This window comes from Tachypleus tridentatus, chromosome 2 (assembly GCF_004210375.1).
Source record: "Tachypleus tridentatus isolate NWPU-2018 chromosome 2, ASM421037v1, whole genome shotgun sequence".
NCBI classification, from domain to species: Eukaryota; Metazoa; Arthropoda; class Merostomata; order Xiphosura; family Limulidae; genus Tachypleus; species Tachypleus tridentatus.
In genome coordinates, this window is record NC_134826.1 from 90288689 (window position 1) to 90306239 (window position 17551).

General features: G+C 30.2%; 1 protein-coding gene across 1 annotated transcript; it reads left to right on the plus strand.

Moving 5' to 3' along the window:
- Positions 1–412: 412 nt before the first annotated feature.
- On the plus strand, positions 413–17455 carry LOC143245557 (uncharacterized). The gene is made up of 8 exons (XM_076491917.1): positions 413–559; positions 3941–4148; positions 5231–5346; positions 10826–11031; positions 11547–11718; positions 12868–13045; positions 14151–14248; positions 17414–17455. Exons 1-8 carry the CDS (start codon positions 413–415, stop codon positions 17453–17455), a joined length of 1167 nt encoding a protein of 388 aa, XP_076348032.1.
- The last annotated feature ends 96 nt before the right edge of the window (positions 17456–17551 follow it).

Below are 17551 nucleotides of genomic sequence, written 5' to 3' on the forward strand. Positions count from 1 at the left end.
TATTAATTTGATTTTGCAAGAAATCAATCAGAGAGAAAACGAATAATAACAAATTTAAACACCGTCACCCTCAAGGTGAAAGTATCTGCTACACAGCGATATTCAATAACTTTCCAACTACGAAGCTCATCCAAACATTGATTATCCCTCTGTTTGTTTTATAACTCATGGTTGTTTTTGTTTCATTACTAAACTATAGATGTATTTTCTTATCAAATCTATTACTTTTAGTTGTATTTTCTGAGATTCAAATAAATAGCAGTTTCTTACTGAATAATAATATCAGAAATTGATGTTTTCTTTTATTATTTATTTCACATATGTCTATACGTTTTATTTTTAAAGGATCAGCTAAAATAGAAGTTTCACAGTGTGCAGTGTGTTAAAGCCCTTACCTGATATTACGAACACTATGGCTGACGAAAGTAAAGCAAATAATTATGATGTATTGAATGAAAAGATTCTTCGGTCTCCACGTCCTGCGATTAATATTCCTGATGTGACTTTTCCAGAATTTATCTATCATTACTTAGAAGAAAATGGAGACAAACGGCTTTTGGTAAGTGTTTGGCTCATGGAATTAAAGGTAATTTATAAATATAATATTATCATGATGAGAGACAGCATTAATTGTAAATCTTGGATAAAACCTATATAACCAAAATTATTATAAATGTAAACGTAATTAGAAAAGTGTAAAGGATTAAAGAAAATGAAACTATAATTTATACGTTTAATGACTAGATAGTGCTTATGCTACTAAACGTATAAAATAAACATATCAATATTTATTTAGATTTCATTATTTCACAGTACCATTGGGGCCGTGTTTATAGGTTTTTTAAACACGAGCATTTCTTGGTATCTTACTGAGTGCCGAGACTGAAGGGTTCCACAGGAGTTAAACATGATGAAACCATCTATAGCTTCTGTGCTCCAGAAACAAACCTAGGAGAAGAGAACCTGCATAGCTTAGGTTTCTTCATGTAGACAATTTTCTTCATTACGTCTTTGCTTGCCATGGTCTTAGGCTTAGGACCGCTTCTAGAATCTTAAACCATTTGGTACTTCTTGCCAAAATAAAAATCAATGTTATTTTCCATTTCGCAAAGTAATCAAGCAAATAGTCTCATTTCAAACTTACAATATTTAAAGAAAAACAAAAAAGAAAAAATAGTCAGAAATGTTAAAAATTTAGAGTATTGTTGCTCAATTAACGATTAAAAATGTTTGGTGACCTCTGTTAAGTCAGGAATTGAGCTAATAGTAACATACATTGCCCAATTCTAGCCAAAAAGGTACAATTATAATCTACTCTTCTGTTGTACATATGAAATAATGCCTGTCTGTCTGTCAATATGATGCTGTTTATCTCATTAATTGAAATGATAGTCTATCTAAACTCAGCTTCAAACATGTCAGTGCACTTTTCCTGATTTCAGTGAGATTATCATTAGAAATTCAGATTTGTTTTAGCAATACTCTAAAGTAGTAGCGATTTATAAGATTCATTTTGCTATCGAGAACATGTCGGTTGTGAAACAATGCATCATCATTTGTGTTTGACTTATCAAACACTTAAGACAAACACATTATTCTGGTTATAATTGGGTGTTTGTGTCTAAAGACTCAATGTTCCTTCTCAGTAAAATAGGTGAATGATATTTTACTGTAGTGAAGTTGTTAGTTAGCTGTGCATGATTTGAAGAAATTATGTGACTATTTATGAATTTAGGAAATCACCTTTCATACAAAAGCCGTGATGAAACTCTGTGTCATTGTTTTCCTCACTCGGTGTATCAATTATTTTAACTACAGACAAATGTCATTCACCAGACAAACATCCACTCTCTTCATTGTATAAAGTGATGCATGCAGTGTCCTTCAATCCTGTTTATTCCCATCAAAGAGGATGCTTTGTACAGATGTGAAAGTCTGTCACTTATATTATCTGTACATTTAGTTTGAGCAAAAAAACAAAGTAAGTATCCAACGCAACTCTTGCCCTCCATTCTCCATGAACCACTGTTAAAAATATTATTGGTATTAATGGTAAAAGAACAATCTCTACGAAAGCAATTTTAAATCATACTACATTTTCAGTTCATGAGCCTCCCATGATGGCTAGCTCTTATAATCCCACACAAGTTTGCATTTAAAAACTGTCATTTCCAAGTTTTATTAGATACACAATCTTAGTAGAATAAAATGTAGGTGTTGGTGTATATAAAATGTAAAGCGCAATAAATAATTATAATAACATTTTAATGAAAGTAAAGAAGACTGCATAATAATATACCAACCATACCGTATCTGGAGTTGACATTAGTGTCTTGCAAAATAAGATATTTTACACATTTTAGTTGTTTTGTACATGATACGATATAGTTGATAACATTAGTAAGATGTGATAATCAGAGATAATGGTATATATGATAAACTAGCCTTAGTAAAGCAATTCAACAAGTGTGTCCAAGTTAGTCAATTGTGAATAAAATTTGAAAATACGAAGTTTTATAGTTAAATAAAATGAAAAATTGTTGAGTATTCAAACAATAAGATGCAAGATATGGGAAGGTATTAAGATATTCTACTTATTACTACGCAAGCAAACCCACAATATTGTATTTGATCATCTAAGAGCTTGAGTGTAATGACGCTTAAATATCTTGCACTTAACTTTCTGAATCAGAATTTGCATGGGAATTGTCTATACTCCAAGACTTTAGAAAATTTTTCGCTCTGATACAGTTATAATAAATAATATACAGCCACGAATTTGCATACATTGGATTGCCTTGGATAAGGAACATATGAGGTTACATTTGTTTTTCTTTGTAAACGTCTGGATTTCATTTGCAGTTGAATGGTGGGCTATTCAATACCTTACACACGACCTTTTTCTTCACTTCTCTCTGTTCACCAATTATCTCATTTTTCTCGTCCTCTCTATTCACAACATTTGCTGTGTCTTGAGACCTTTTAATGCATCAGTTGGAAAGAGTGCCACTAAGTTTGTCCTTAATAATGAAATGTGGTCTATGCCCAACACCTTTGTTTCCACATATCTCCCCGATTTTGCAGCTTTATTTCCCTCAACAAATTGAAGACCTCTATTTCTCATTCTTCAGGTCACTCTTCATCTTTGATGAGTTAACGCCTCTTTTACTTCTTTATCTATGTAATTTTGGTAAGGTAATGATACCACAAAGTACATACTAAACTATACACTCTTATTATTGCCATAACTACACTATACCTCACGTCTAGCTGACTGGTTGTGGGTAAATACTCAGTTAGTCATTACACCTTTCTATTTTCACAGTAATTTATTGCCTGTACCTTTTCATGCATCTATCCAGTCGCAAAATATACCCAGCGTGAAAGGAGTATTGTCTCCATTAGTGTTGCATATCTATTAAGCCTTCAATGTAGGGTTTCACACTCTAAGAACGTTTCAGTTACATTCTTTGAAAGAAACTCATCTAATTTTTTACAGTTGCACAGGTCCCTCCACAACATCGATCTAAGAGCCTAGCAGTGTGCAGTAAGTTAATGATAAAACTTCAAAAGCTAACACTTTTTTTCTTTACCGTAAACTGTATTTCCACTAGCTACTGAACTATTCTGCACTCACTTCTTCTGAAATGCTTTATAATGACCTTGTTTTATCTAAGAATGAAGTGAATTTTGTTTCATACTTTCTATTATAGGAATTTTTACTTAATATAATTCATCTTCTAATTTTGCTTTGATTTTTACATAAAGAGAAATTAAGTCTTTATTAAAATGAATGTTTGTGTGATTATTAAATTGTGGCTGCTGAGATAGTAATAAACTTGAGCAATTTACCTAAGAAAAATATATGAGGAACGGAAATTTACTCATGCTATTGATTTGTAAAAGATAATACATTCAATTTTACTTTTTATCAGTATAGGTGGCGTACGATAGTTCTTCCTTCTGTACCAAAAAGGAAGTTGCTTTCTACAGTCGTCGATTTGCAAGTGCACTCATACGGCAAGGATTGGAACCTGGAGATGTATTTTGTATCTGTGTGACTAACAACATAAATTTCCCAATAGCTATCCTAGGAGCAGTTAGTGCAGGGGCAGTTATTGTTCTTGGAAAACCTTATGAAACAGAAAGTAATTTAGTTTCTAGAACATAATATAATTTTTGGTCTGTAGTTTCTACACAAGGAATGTAAGTCTAAGAAGTTTTGTATGCATCGAAAAGCCCCCTCCAGTGACTCAACCTATATTTCAGGTGTTTTTTAACACCAACAAATTAAGGGATTGACACTTGCAGTGGGCAAAATGCAATTATTCCATTTAACAACTTTCACTTATAGAAAAATGCCGAAAAATCATTTTTACAAGACAACCTTACTTTCTTCTCATTAACACAATAACAATTCTCTAACATTGACTTCTCATGTCTAGTAAAAGGTCTATTCTATTAATTTAAAGCCAATGGAAATGACGAATTCGCAATTTTCTCCACTCTCATCAGTGCGCCTCCTATTCTGATACTGTGTATTAGAACCTTACTAACAGAATGTAATCACTTTTTTCTCAGCAAAGCACGGGTTTTTCACGGTTTTCTTTGACAAAGTGATGCACATCGTGCAGTTGTGTATTTTGATTTTCACACTACTTTTTGGATTTCAGCACATTATAATTTCCTAAAAAAATACTACCTAACGTTAATGTTTTATTTTCGGGTTCGAATCTTTTTTTATTCTTTTAATCTGACCTCCTCTATTTTTTGTTATCTAGCGTCTCTCTTCGGACAGCAGGATCCCTTTCATGAGAAACTGTTCATCGCTTGATCCGCTGAGAGATGGAGATATGCATTCGGCCTGAATTGTTTTTTTGTATGACTTCTGAAGATTTTTTTGTTGATTCTAGGGAAAATTTGGGCTACTGTTTCTGGCACCTTTCTTTACTAAGTCGACTTCTTAATAGTGTAATTAGGACCAAACATCTATTCATTTTCTTCAAATAATAACTTGGAATTGTAAGATTTAGGACTTTTTCTATGTCCACTTTGAGTATACTTCTCCATTGTTTGGGATACTATTTAGTTTTCCTTCTTATATATTTGTTCATACTGGAAGATTTAATGTTTGATTAAGTGACAGGATGTATAGACTTTGTATCCTCATTTGTATGTTACAATAGTTGGGTTTTCTGCCTCCTGGTGATCAAATATTTTGTTTCTCTAGCTTTAAAAGATATGGAGGAGGGAATTCAGTATGAATCAACTTATCATTTTAAACCAATCAGATTTTCTTATGCTTATCATACCTCTCTCCTGTTCTATGAAGTTTCTTCTTTTCTGGTAATTGTTGATAGCCTTTCAATAATTCCACTTCAGACTGTAATGAATGGAGTTTTCTTTTGACTTCTACCTTGGTCCATGGACTACTTCTGTTCCTTCAGTAGAGATATCTTGGAAGGAGTTTCTCCATCTACTGTTGCATTTGTGTTTTACATGTGTCTTCTTTTTATCATCACTTGATGTTTCTGAGTGTCCCAGCGGCATTCTTATTGCTAATTGATGTCATCCGTTTACCATTTTCCTGTTGTTCACCTCCAGAACTTCTTTTTCTGTAGCAAATGAATTGCTTTAAACCTTAGTTTCAGAGCCTTTCTATTCATGCCGCTCAACCATTTATATTACCGTCCTTTTATGTTTAGTTGTAGTACGAATCTAGTTAAATACACAGGTCAAAAAGTTTTGACCTCTCGAGACTAAAATTTTAATTAGATCTCAAATCAGTCAAGAGGTGATGGGGCTATGTGCTAAATGTTTGTATGTGATAAAAAGAAAAACACTAGAATATGATCTATGAGCTGTTATGCAATGACGAATAACAAAGTTAAATTTTCTGTAACAACCAGAAAATAAATATTACAAGATTTGTGAAAGTTAAATAATAATATTAATCAGAACAAGAAGGTACAACAATAATACACGTGCTTTGTTAATTAAGGGACCGTAATATTGCTATTACTGTTTTCTCTCTCCTTCTTACAATCTTTATTCTTTGCAACCTAACACATAAACTTCTCTTTCTTTGTATATTTAAGTTAAAGAAAGAATAATGTAAAGTGACAGTGAATTAACGTTTCTATTTTAGAAAAAGAGATATAAAAAAACGAAAGGAAATTATATATAAAATTTACAAATCAACATATAAAAACAAAATATGAGCAACAATGTTAACTGGAAATTTTGTGTACTTGGGGGTAAAACATTAAATGTTAGATGAATAAATGAATAAACCAGCATTTTAAGTAATTAAATATACACTGTGCAGTTTAGTATGAGGCATGGGTAGAACGCAAAATAAATTAACATTGAAGTTTAATGCTGTAATAAAAGTGTTCATGTGCATCTGGTAGTGCATGTGATGGAATACTTAATAGCAGAACATGAGAAATTAGGTGGAGAATGAATCACTTCTGCTGTTTTGGCAGCTCACTTCCACAGCACTACAGGCGAATGACTTTATCTGTCTCCTTTTCACTGTCCATTTTGAAAGTGAAATTAATGTTGGTCGTGGGAAGACCAGTAATGGTGTTCCCATATTGTTGTGGATCGGAAGAACAGTCTTCTTTCTGTAAGGGTAAGTCAGACTTCTCCAGCAACAGTGAATTTATGAAGGCTGGTTGTATCTGAATACACATGAATTGACTTGATGATTATCTACTCTTACTTGGAAAAAAAAACTTTTGTTCAGATAAGGGGATGGAAAAAAGGAGCAGCAATTCATTAACAGAGAATTCACTCAATTTTTCTTTAAGTGAATCTATTGGATCTTCGGAGATCATCTACGAAATTGTTAATGTATGTTATTAACATTCCATAAACGTAATTTATATACCAACATTACATACACACATACACTTCAACTATTGCATGTATATTCATTAATTTATTTAAATTTAATAGTTTAAGAGCAATTACTCTTTAAAAAATTCAAGTAACAACAGTTTACTGTTAAACTGTAGCTATCACATCTGAAAGCTAATTTTTTTGTCATTTAATCTTATTATTATTAAAATTACAAAAGGCATCCCAATCGTAATCATAAAAGCAAAGTGTTTTTGTGTCTGCAGTTTGTAAAGATCGATTTCTTAAAATTTCGAAAGTTATACAGTACAATCGGACTTTTTTTCCTATAATACTTCCCCCTTCGATTGCTAATTTCCATTTTAGTGCCACTTGCTGGGACAATGATAAGTCTTTGTATTTACAACGCTAAAATCAAGGGTTCGATTCCCATCGGTGGGCACAGCATACAGCCAAGTGGTGCTTTCTATAACAAAGTACACGAGTTCAGTTGAATTTAATTGCTAATATAGATGTAAGTAGTTCCCAATTTCGCCACTTTTTTCGGTTTTGACAAGGTTTTGAAAAACAAAAAATCAGCATAAACATATACTTGGGAATTATTACTTTAAATCCTTTTTTCGAAATAGACTGAAGATACCAGTTATCAGTAAAGAAAAGTATAATGTATAACTAGGCAACACCACAATACAACCTGAAAGTGGATCTATGATTGAACTTAAAGAACGCTTGCCGTCTAGTGGATAATAGTCGATAACAATTGAAATATAGTGAAATCGTAATTTGTATTTTGTCTTTTGTACAGTGATATAAAATTAACCCAGCTCCAGGTGTTCTGTATTCGTGACTTAACAGGTAATAATAAAAGAGGTACAGCTGGGCTTGAACTGGTCAACATTCAAGTTACAATTTCAATACATGGTAAATCCTGCACTTGAAAACACAAGATACTTGGAACCGCAATTATTTTCTAAGCAGAGATTCTCCAAAACATATAAATTATTGTTTAAAATTGTAACGCTAAAATTATTTTGAGAAAGGTATGGGCTTACTCCTAGATCTTTGTTGCGATCTCCTTTAGATGGTTATAACTAGCAATATATATGTACAAAAAGAAAGTACATGATTAAACATTTAAAAGTTGATAAAATATTGCTAGTTTCTGTAAAGTAATTTTTATCGGGTCTATTTACTTTTGTGAATTATTACAGTATATATAATGTACCCAAAGCACAACGTGGTGTTTTCAAAACCTTTGAAATATGTTCTATACACTATAGTTCAAGTAGTTTTAGTGTTGTGCTATACAACAAGAATCTGCATGTGAGAGATTTGGTTAAAATAATTTGTTGAAAGGACTGATAATAACGGTATTAAAGGGCTGCAAGATACCAGAGTATATGCATAGATTTATTACTGTCATTTCTGAAGCTGTGTTGAAATTTGTCCATGTTGAATCATTGAGGTTGAAGATGCTATGTATATGTTACCACCGAATGAACACAAATTGATGCTGTTGATATGGTTGTTTCACATTCTCACTACACCTCCTTTGGATATAATAAAAAATAAAGTTTAAATAAAAATAATAATTATAATTTCTGAAATTTATGCATATCAAATTCTAATTATGATTAAAAACTGCAATCTTGCGTATCTTTTTTTGTTGTTGTTAAAAATATTATTTTTCTTCATACATAGTAACATACATAGCATTAGGTAAGCACATGAATAAAAATTTAAAAGTTTACAAAAGGTTCACTTTATGGAATGATAACATGTTATTAGAGATGTTTATGATAATGTGTTGAAAACATAAAAAAAAATCTGAAATCTGGAATAAATGTAAATCTTTTATCTATGATATTTTTATAGGACTATAAAATGACTCAGTGTAATTTATCAGATATCGATGCTGATAATGCATGAAATCTAAATTTCTCTTTGTTGTTTAATTCTTTAAAACTATATAAACTACTTTATTCTTCTGGTTTTAAACAATTTAATATTCTAATCTGTCTCTGCTTTGGTAAATTTACTGAGTTCCAGTGTAAAAATCAGGAGTTTAATTTATCTTGGTGGACACAACAAATAGCCGAATGTGTCTTTGCTACAAAAATAACATACACACACAATCTTGTAATTTCAATTTTGGAATGATATATATAACAATAACTAGAGAGTGACCAAGATTTATTAGGTTAATGTGAATAGTGGTAATTTTTATGAACAACATTTTGATAAAACCTGTTATCAAAAAAGGATTAATTCATTAAAGTTTCTAAAATATCTTGAAATTCTAGATTAAACATTTTTTTAAAACTTATCAACAGGAAAACCAAGTATAGATTGCTGAAGCCAAAAGTTTTTATTCATTTAACCTCAATTTCTTTAATTATCTTTTCATGTTCGAAAGAATTAACGTTTGCAGTGACCAATTTGATACTCTTTTTCTTTAATAAGACAATATTTGTGTAAATGCTCTATAATGTATCACCTGTTTGATACTCTTTTTTTTTTTAATAAGACAATATTTGTGTAAATGCTCTATAATGTATCACCTGTTTGATACTCTTTTTTTTTTTAATAAGACAATATTTGTGTAAATGCTCTATAATGTATCACCTGTCATTACCCATTAGAAGTAACAAATCTTTAACCATTAATTTTTCTAGCCGTCACAATGAATTTACTTCTTTGGTGTTTGATTTAGTTTGAGAATAAAAGATCAGCTGCATTTGATGAATTCTTACAGAATGGTCCCGAGATTTAATAAAAATGTGATGTGTTACTGTATGATACAATTTATATCTAATGTAATATGTTTGTACACACTTTTCAATAAAGTGTTTAATTTTTTAAATTAAACATTAGTTCTTTATATAAATGTTTAATACAGTTATTTTTACAATTTTAAACAGTTGTTAACAGCCTTATCAGCAAGCGTTATTTTTCATCTAGTTATGCAAAATCTACTCATTCAGTAACTTCTTGCTTGCTCATGACTTCTTCATTGTTTTATAAAAGAATTTATATATGTTATCTATGTATTTATGAATTATATTCTTAATTCAGTTTATCTAGTTACTAATTATAGTTACTGTTTTCTAACTCAATAAACCTTTTACAGCAATTCACTATCAAACAATAAAGTATAAAGGCAATGAAAAACGTGTTTGTTTCATTCTATCCCATAAGATGAGCTGCGATATACTCTGGAGTCCACTAATGCTGTTTATATTTTAATGGAAAAAGGAATCATTGAAAAAATTAAAAAAGCTACTAAAACCTTGAGAACTTTAAGGCAAGATTTAGATAAATTTATGTTCTTATGTGTTTATGTTACTATGTATAATTATATAGAGTATACTTTTTTGTACTTTTGTGTTTAGAGATCCAGTGTCTTAAATAATGATATAAGAATAATTTTAAACTGAAAAAGTAAGCTATAAAACGATGTTCTTTTCACAGTCTCTGTATTTAATGTAGAACTTTGTGATAAATTAGACTGGGAAGTATATCAGACTTCCATATACTTAATGAAAATTGATTAGTGTTCAAGTACATATACTGATTTTCCTGCATTTCATATCACTATAACATATTATAATTTACAAAACATTAGATTTTTCCTGATACAGGCTAGTTATGTTTTTTTATAACAACATTTATTGAATTTAAATACTTAAAAATATGTAAATAATATGTGATATCTCTAAAATTATAAATTATATAATATTATAACTTATAGATGTATATTATAACAATACATAATAGGGGATTATATGCATCATTTGATAATTTTACTTAGGAAATGTCACGTATTTTTTATGAAATTACCTTGTAATTTTGCTCTAACTACATAAATCAATGGTGCTGTGAAATACTGAACAGTTTTCTAGAAAGGATAACGGTACTTGATCAGTAAAAACATTAGTTACTAAAGTTATTTTTTATACAGGACGTCTTCGTATTTGGAGAAGCTGAGGGCTGTTTTAACTTTTATGACATAATACAAGATGCTGATGGTTCAACTTATATTGGCCCTTCAAAAATCAACCCCAAAGAAGCTCCCATGATTTTGACATTTACAAGTGGGACAACTGGTTTACCAAAAGCTATTGTTCATACTCACCATGGAATTATTGCTTCGATTATGCAATCTACGTGAGAAGAGCATTATAACTGAATCAGCTTGATTTATCAAATTTGTAATCCTATCTTAATGACTGAAAGATTTATTATCTAAAAACATATCTGTATTTTACTATAGTAGCCAATTACATCTAACAATGTTCACCTACTAGTAGGTAGAAAATAGAACCTTTTTCTTCCAACTTACAATAATCTACTTACTATAATCTTTGTGAATAAGCCAGTAAGAATGAAAGGGAACACCTATAGATAACAGTACATAACAGAAGTGTTTTCAAGTTATAGATTCAGAAAATTTTATTGATTACCTAAAAACTTTGAATGATTGTGAAAGTAAAAAAAAAAATTCTAACTGCACTTTATAGCTTGTGTCTTAATATAACTTAAAAATTAAATTGATTTAGGAAACCTTACCTATCCATAAGGTAAAGAAAATTATGTTATTCTAAGTATTCTAATATTAGTTGTATTTGTGTATACATGTTTCTCAGTTTATTCAAAAAATAATGCTTTTGATTTTTCACTAGGCATCCTACTTCATTTAAGTTCTCATTGGAAGATATCGTCCTGTCAACATATCCATTTTGTCACTTATCTACCTTAATAATACTAGGCTTAGTAATAAAAATCAATGTATCACTCAATGTGGCTCCATATTACGAATTTGACTTGGTTCTGAAAGTTATTCATTATCACAAAGTAAGAATCTACAAATAAGTAGAATTGTGTTAAATCTTAACAAACAAGTAGAATTTGATGTTGTTATTTTAAATTAAGCACAAAGCTACACAATGGGCTATCTGTGCTCTGCCCACAACGGGTATTGAAACCCAGTTTTTAGCGTTGTAAGTCCGCAGACATACCGCTGAGCCACTGAGGGGCTAGTAGCATTTTAATGAACAGTAAAAATTAAAACAAAGGAGGAAATAAAAAGAATGTGTAAAAATATATAACTGCCATATTTATAATTAAGATAAACATATTATCTAATTAATAAGATAATTCCATTGAGGTACAAAATCAGAAACTTGACTGATAAAAAATTTTTAAGTTGTTGTTTTAATATCAAATAACATTTAATGATAAAACTAAATATATTAAAGAGCTTTTTTAAGGATGCATATTTTCTTTGTTTAGTTGTTTCATCATATCCTCATCTTTTATACTGTTTATGTAAATAAGTTGCATGCCATTTAATTCATCATTTCTTGTAACACATCTAGGTTAAGTAACTGAGCAAGCCAGTAAAAATCTCTTGTAGGCTCAGTAAAGGTCTCTTCTTTCTGGGTATGCTATTGTGGAAGTCTTGGAAGCCAAATTTTCATTCTCAGTTGTTGTACAGGCAAAGTCTTGTCAACTACATAACTATTTTCAATATTCCTTCAAACACATAACAAATATTTCAACATAATTTATTTATTTAAATACAGCAAACCAAAACTCTTTTCAAAAATAATTTTCAGACAAAACATACTATAGTGGTTAAAGTTTCAGACTGTTGATATAACGATCTGAGAGCTGTAGCCATGATGTGTTGCTAAACACACTTCACACTTTAATTATGAACTGTGTAATCCTAACTATCAATTATACTATTCAATGAGGAGTTGCCTCAGAATATGCTGAATGGGTTGTCCTCTACCTGTCAGAAATTCAAAATTAGGGATTTTTGTACCTGGAAGTAAAGGACCTGTGACCTTGTTGTTTGATATGTTTTACATAAAGTTTCAGTGAGGTTGAAAGCTAGAAAATCAAAAGACATTTCATGCCCATTTAAGAAGCTGTAAAATTTTGTAATATTATCCCAATTATCATTCGTGTCTTTATTTACAGTACTTTCTTTTCCAGCCAAAAGTCGTTTTTACCATTGTTTCCTTTGTTTATAAACTACTAATGGTGCAAAAAGTTCAAGAATATGATCTTACCAGCATAAAGAATATTATAACAGGTGGAACACCTTTAAATTGGAAAGCAAATGATGAGGTTATCATGAAAATGTTCCCATTCTTGGAAAGTGTTCAACAGAGTAAGAAATAAGTTTTAGATATCAATTATTAAATATGATCTATCTATATGGTGATCGTAAGTAAATATTTGTTAGAAAAATATTTTTTGAAACACTGCTACAGAGATGTATCTTATTTGTCATCCTTCACACTTAACTATAACTCTGTCACTAGAGTTTAACAGCAACACCTTTGTAAGAGATGATTAAGACTTCTAGTACTGATATATTTATTTCTGTTTCATAATACTGTCACGTTATAACAAGTGAGATTCAAAAGTGATATTTAAAGTTTTCCTAACATATACATTTTTACGTTTAATATATTTTACACTTGCAGAAAGTAAGATATATTTCCTCTGATACTGTATTGTGCTTGACATTGCAAGATGTATGCTTAAAGCAGCTATACTTCCACATAATTAAAAGTACGAGTAGCCTGAACCAAGACATGCACATAATTTTGTACCACAATTACAATTAAAAGAATAATTTTACACCCTCAAAATTTTACATATCAGAATTTATACATTTTTCACAAAAGAAAGTGTGTAAAACTAAGAATAATAGTATCTGCTGAACTTTACCCTCTGGCTTCTCTATTCACACTTATAACAAATCTGAAGTATAAAGGTAATATAACGACTACCTCATAAAAACATAAATGTTAGCAGTTATGGAATAAAAGGAATAGTATATTCTGTATTATGACAGAATAAAGGCAATTATGTTCTGTACAAATACACATTTAGAATCAATATTTAAAATACCTACAAGAATACTTATAAAAATAACTAAACTTTAAATAATTGTATAAGCTGATAAGTAATTCAAACAAAACCTTTTCTCTGAAGCAGTAATAGCTACAGGCTGGGTTTCACAAACCTTTTATTATACCATAACAAAACAGATAATGTGTTACAGTGAACGTTCAAGATGACAAGACTAATTCTTTTACATTATATGTTAAAGAAATTATCTTTGCTTTTATTTTTCTTTAGTGATATTTATAAAGAAAAACAATAAAATTTACTACATTGTATCAAAGAACAAACAGTTGTCACTTAAACCATAAATATGAAAGCATTAAAATAATAACTCAAACGATCTTTATTCTTGTATTTAGGATACGGTTTGAGCGAAATGATGCCTATCTCATTCATAGAAGAAGGAAGTGTTCTTCCTAATTCTGTTGGAAAGTTAGTTTCATCAACTGAATTAAAGGTTTGTAATTTTAAAAAGTATAATAACATCGTGTAATATATAAATGGTATATTTTAGATTATTACTTTAACATGTAAAGCTAAACTGAAATTTTAACTTTCAATGTCAATAACCTTCATGATCATTTATTCTAATTTTTAGAAATAATTGTATCTGATCAATAAAACCATGATGACAAGAACAAAGAGTGGAATAGTGTGAAGTTTTGTGAAGTACAAACATGAAGTTTATCCATATTTAATGTTTTATAGAAGTACGTATATATCTTTTTTCTAACATACGTAATGTATGATATAGAAAATCAGAAGATCGAAAATATCATAAAATAAAACATGGACACAAATGAAATTCAATAACAAATAAAGAAGATACAGGCATAAAGTCCATTGGAGGAGTTAGCACCGGGCTATTTTATGTCTTGACTCAGAAGTGACAAAATTCATTGTTATTGCCTCCTGTGCCAGAAATATGTGGTATATTGAGATAGAACCTAAATTCTTAGATAAAGTTATTGAAAAAAATGAATTATTGTCACCAAAAATAGCAAATGTTGGGCATAACAGAGATTCCAATCATGCTACACAACCATGACAACTGATTTTAATAAATGTGTCAAATGGGATGAACGTTTCATGTTAAAAGTTAGTAATCTATGATTGTTTGATCAACAACAAGAACATCTAGAGAGGGAAGAGTGTAGACAGAGAAGAGAGAAAGAAAGACAGCAATGAAAAAGAAATACAAAAGAAGAAAAGGAGGGAAGGAAGAGACTTGAAATAAGGAGAGAAAGATTAAGAACACAAACTGAGAGAAGAGGGGCTACAAATTGTGAAAACAAGAGTACAAACTGATATCATCAAATTCAGCAAACAGAAAAAAGAAGGATCCAAGAACATCATCAGACATGATATTCACTATAAGATACTACACCATCTCTCTCTTGCCTAAAGAGTGACGTTCTTCTGGTTGTCTTTAATCAGACTTAGCAGGAGAATGATTTTCGTGATGCTTGACACTAGACTATTGTTCTCACATTTCCCAAACCTGGGAAGGATTCCAAGAATCCTTCAAAATTATTGCCCAATCACTTTGACTAACTGACTCTGTGGGGACTTTCTGATTACAATTAGCGGATTTTTAATGCTTGTCTTGTCACTTCTATGCCTCTTAAGTCACAATAGTTGAGAGTTAACTTTTGCACCACTGAAATTAGACTGCATCATTGGAAAGGGTGACACTGTCCATCTTGATTGTGTTTTTAGCTTTCTTTGAGTTTTAGGCCTTTCCAATTTTATTTAAATGCTTTTCACTTGATTTTTCAACTTTTTTAAGTTACTAATTTTTTTTTTTGCATTTTACAATTATTTACTCCTGAAATTTTTATCAGTTGTAAAGATGAAAAATAGCCCTATTGTTTTTGCCATAAAATGGCAACCAGTCAATAAAATGGATAATATAGAATTTCCTTCTTCAACAAATACCATATTCACCTTATTTTGTAATTTAAGGATACTTAAATTTTGTACTGCAAAAACTCCTAATGTCAGGAGCATTGGCTTCCAGGTATACCTATGAATATGCCTACTAGGAGTGCAAATGACAGTATAATATTGCATTATCAAAAATAAATTATATAAAATCTTGATTTACTTATTATAGTGATATTTTCAGATAATCTTGGGGTAAAATTTTACCTTCTTTTAGGTATTAAGTGTTAATTCTGGTTGATTTGCTATTAGACCTTACAACCACATGTTCTAACCATCAGTCACTGTGTCAGCTTACTTTCTTACTAGTGTATTTGGTACATCTTGTATTAGTGTACTCCTGTCATCACTAGGGTCACTAACTTGTATATCTTCACCACTTGCAACTTTGTTATAATCAAGGATTATTTTTATTTTGCTGGTCTCTTCAATTACTCTTTCTGTAACTAAATCTTCTTAACAGAATAAAAGTAACCCTTAAACTCTTTTGAAGAAAGAATAATAAAATTTCACTTAATAAATTTTCAGAAAATGAGTGGATAAAGCAGAGATACACGATAAATGAGAAAAAAAAAAACATTCTTCAACTAAGGTTTATGTATGGTCTCATTTCACAGTATAGGATGTTAACTTTCTATAATAAAATAAGTATTATCTGAAACCCACTGAACCACTCCACCATGAGGTGAAACAATGGGAAATAAACATGTCTAAACAGATGTTCATCTATTATTACAATTGTGTAAAAACCAGTAATTCAAAACTTGTACCCACAATACTCACTGTTCATGTTCAACACTGTCTGACCTTACCATAACAGACCAGCCCATTGACCCTGAGATCATGACAACAGTCTACACTAATAGGAATACTAATCAATTGTAAGAGCCCTATCCATCCTATCCTCCCATTCATAGGTTGTCATCCATAGTAAATTTGTGTCTGGTGGTTTGGATTCCAGAGGAGGTAAGCTGTATTAGTAAGAACCTTCCATGAGAGATATTACAACCACCAGAAGTTCATCTCAAGTCTTCACAGCTTATCGGTACAGTATTTTAAATATCTTCAGAAATACACATACATTTAAAAGCTAAAACTAAATAAAGCTACAGATACATTACTTATATCTAGCTATTTTTTTTTACACTTCTACTAATTTTGTATACTAGTTTCATACTAGCTTTATGTTACTGTAATTTAGGAGACAAATAACTATCCATCAGTTTTTGGAGGACTAATTCAACTGAAAAGATTGTTACTAAATAATGTTTGGGTTAAAACTCTCTACAGTCTAATAATATATCTCTCCTCTGTTGTAGGACCAAAAATAAACTTAAAGTTCTTTCACTTTTATTCAAACCATCATTTCTCAAACTAGGGATTCTACAATCAAAGAAGGGTTGTAAAGCTATTGTAGGGATGGGTTGGTCATGACATCATTAAAATAAAAAACAGAATAATGGATAATTCAGTGTATTTGCAGTATTTTTTTTGTTACTTTGGATGTGAATAGGAGTTATCACAGCTTAAAATATTTTCAAATGGGAGCCCAGCAGAAACATTTAAAAATAATTGATTTAAACAACAAGATTAGTCATATACATTTTCATTTTGATAATTAAGTTTTAAAAATACAAATATTTTTTGTTAGACATTTATAATTTGTTTTTCTCATTAGGCAGAAAAAGAAGGGTTTGATGATACAACATATTTTAAATAAAAATGAATTACTGCAGAAGTTATCATTATTTTTATTTATTCTGAAAACTTATGAAAGTTATACTCTCAACAATAGTAAAGCATTTATTTATATTTA

Coding starts and splice junctions, on each gene's coding strand:
- LOC143245557 (XM_076491917.1), top strand. CDS start 413: ATGGCTGACGAAAGTAAAGCAAATAATTATGATGTATTGAATGAAAAG. Junction 560..3,940: donor ATGGAGACAAACGGCTTTTG/GTAAGTGTTTGG, acceptor TTATCAGTATAG/GTGGCGTACGATAGTTCTTC. Junction 5,347..10,825: donor ATGAAGTTTCTTCTTTTCTG/GTAATTGTTGAT, acceptor TTTTTTATACAG/GACGTCTTCGTATTTGGAGA.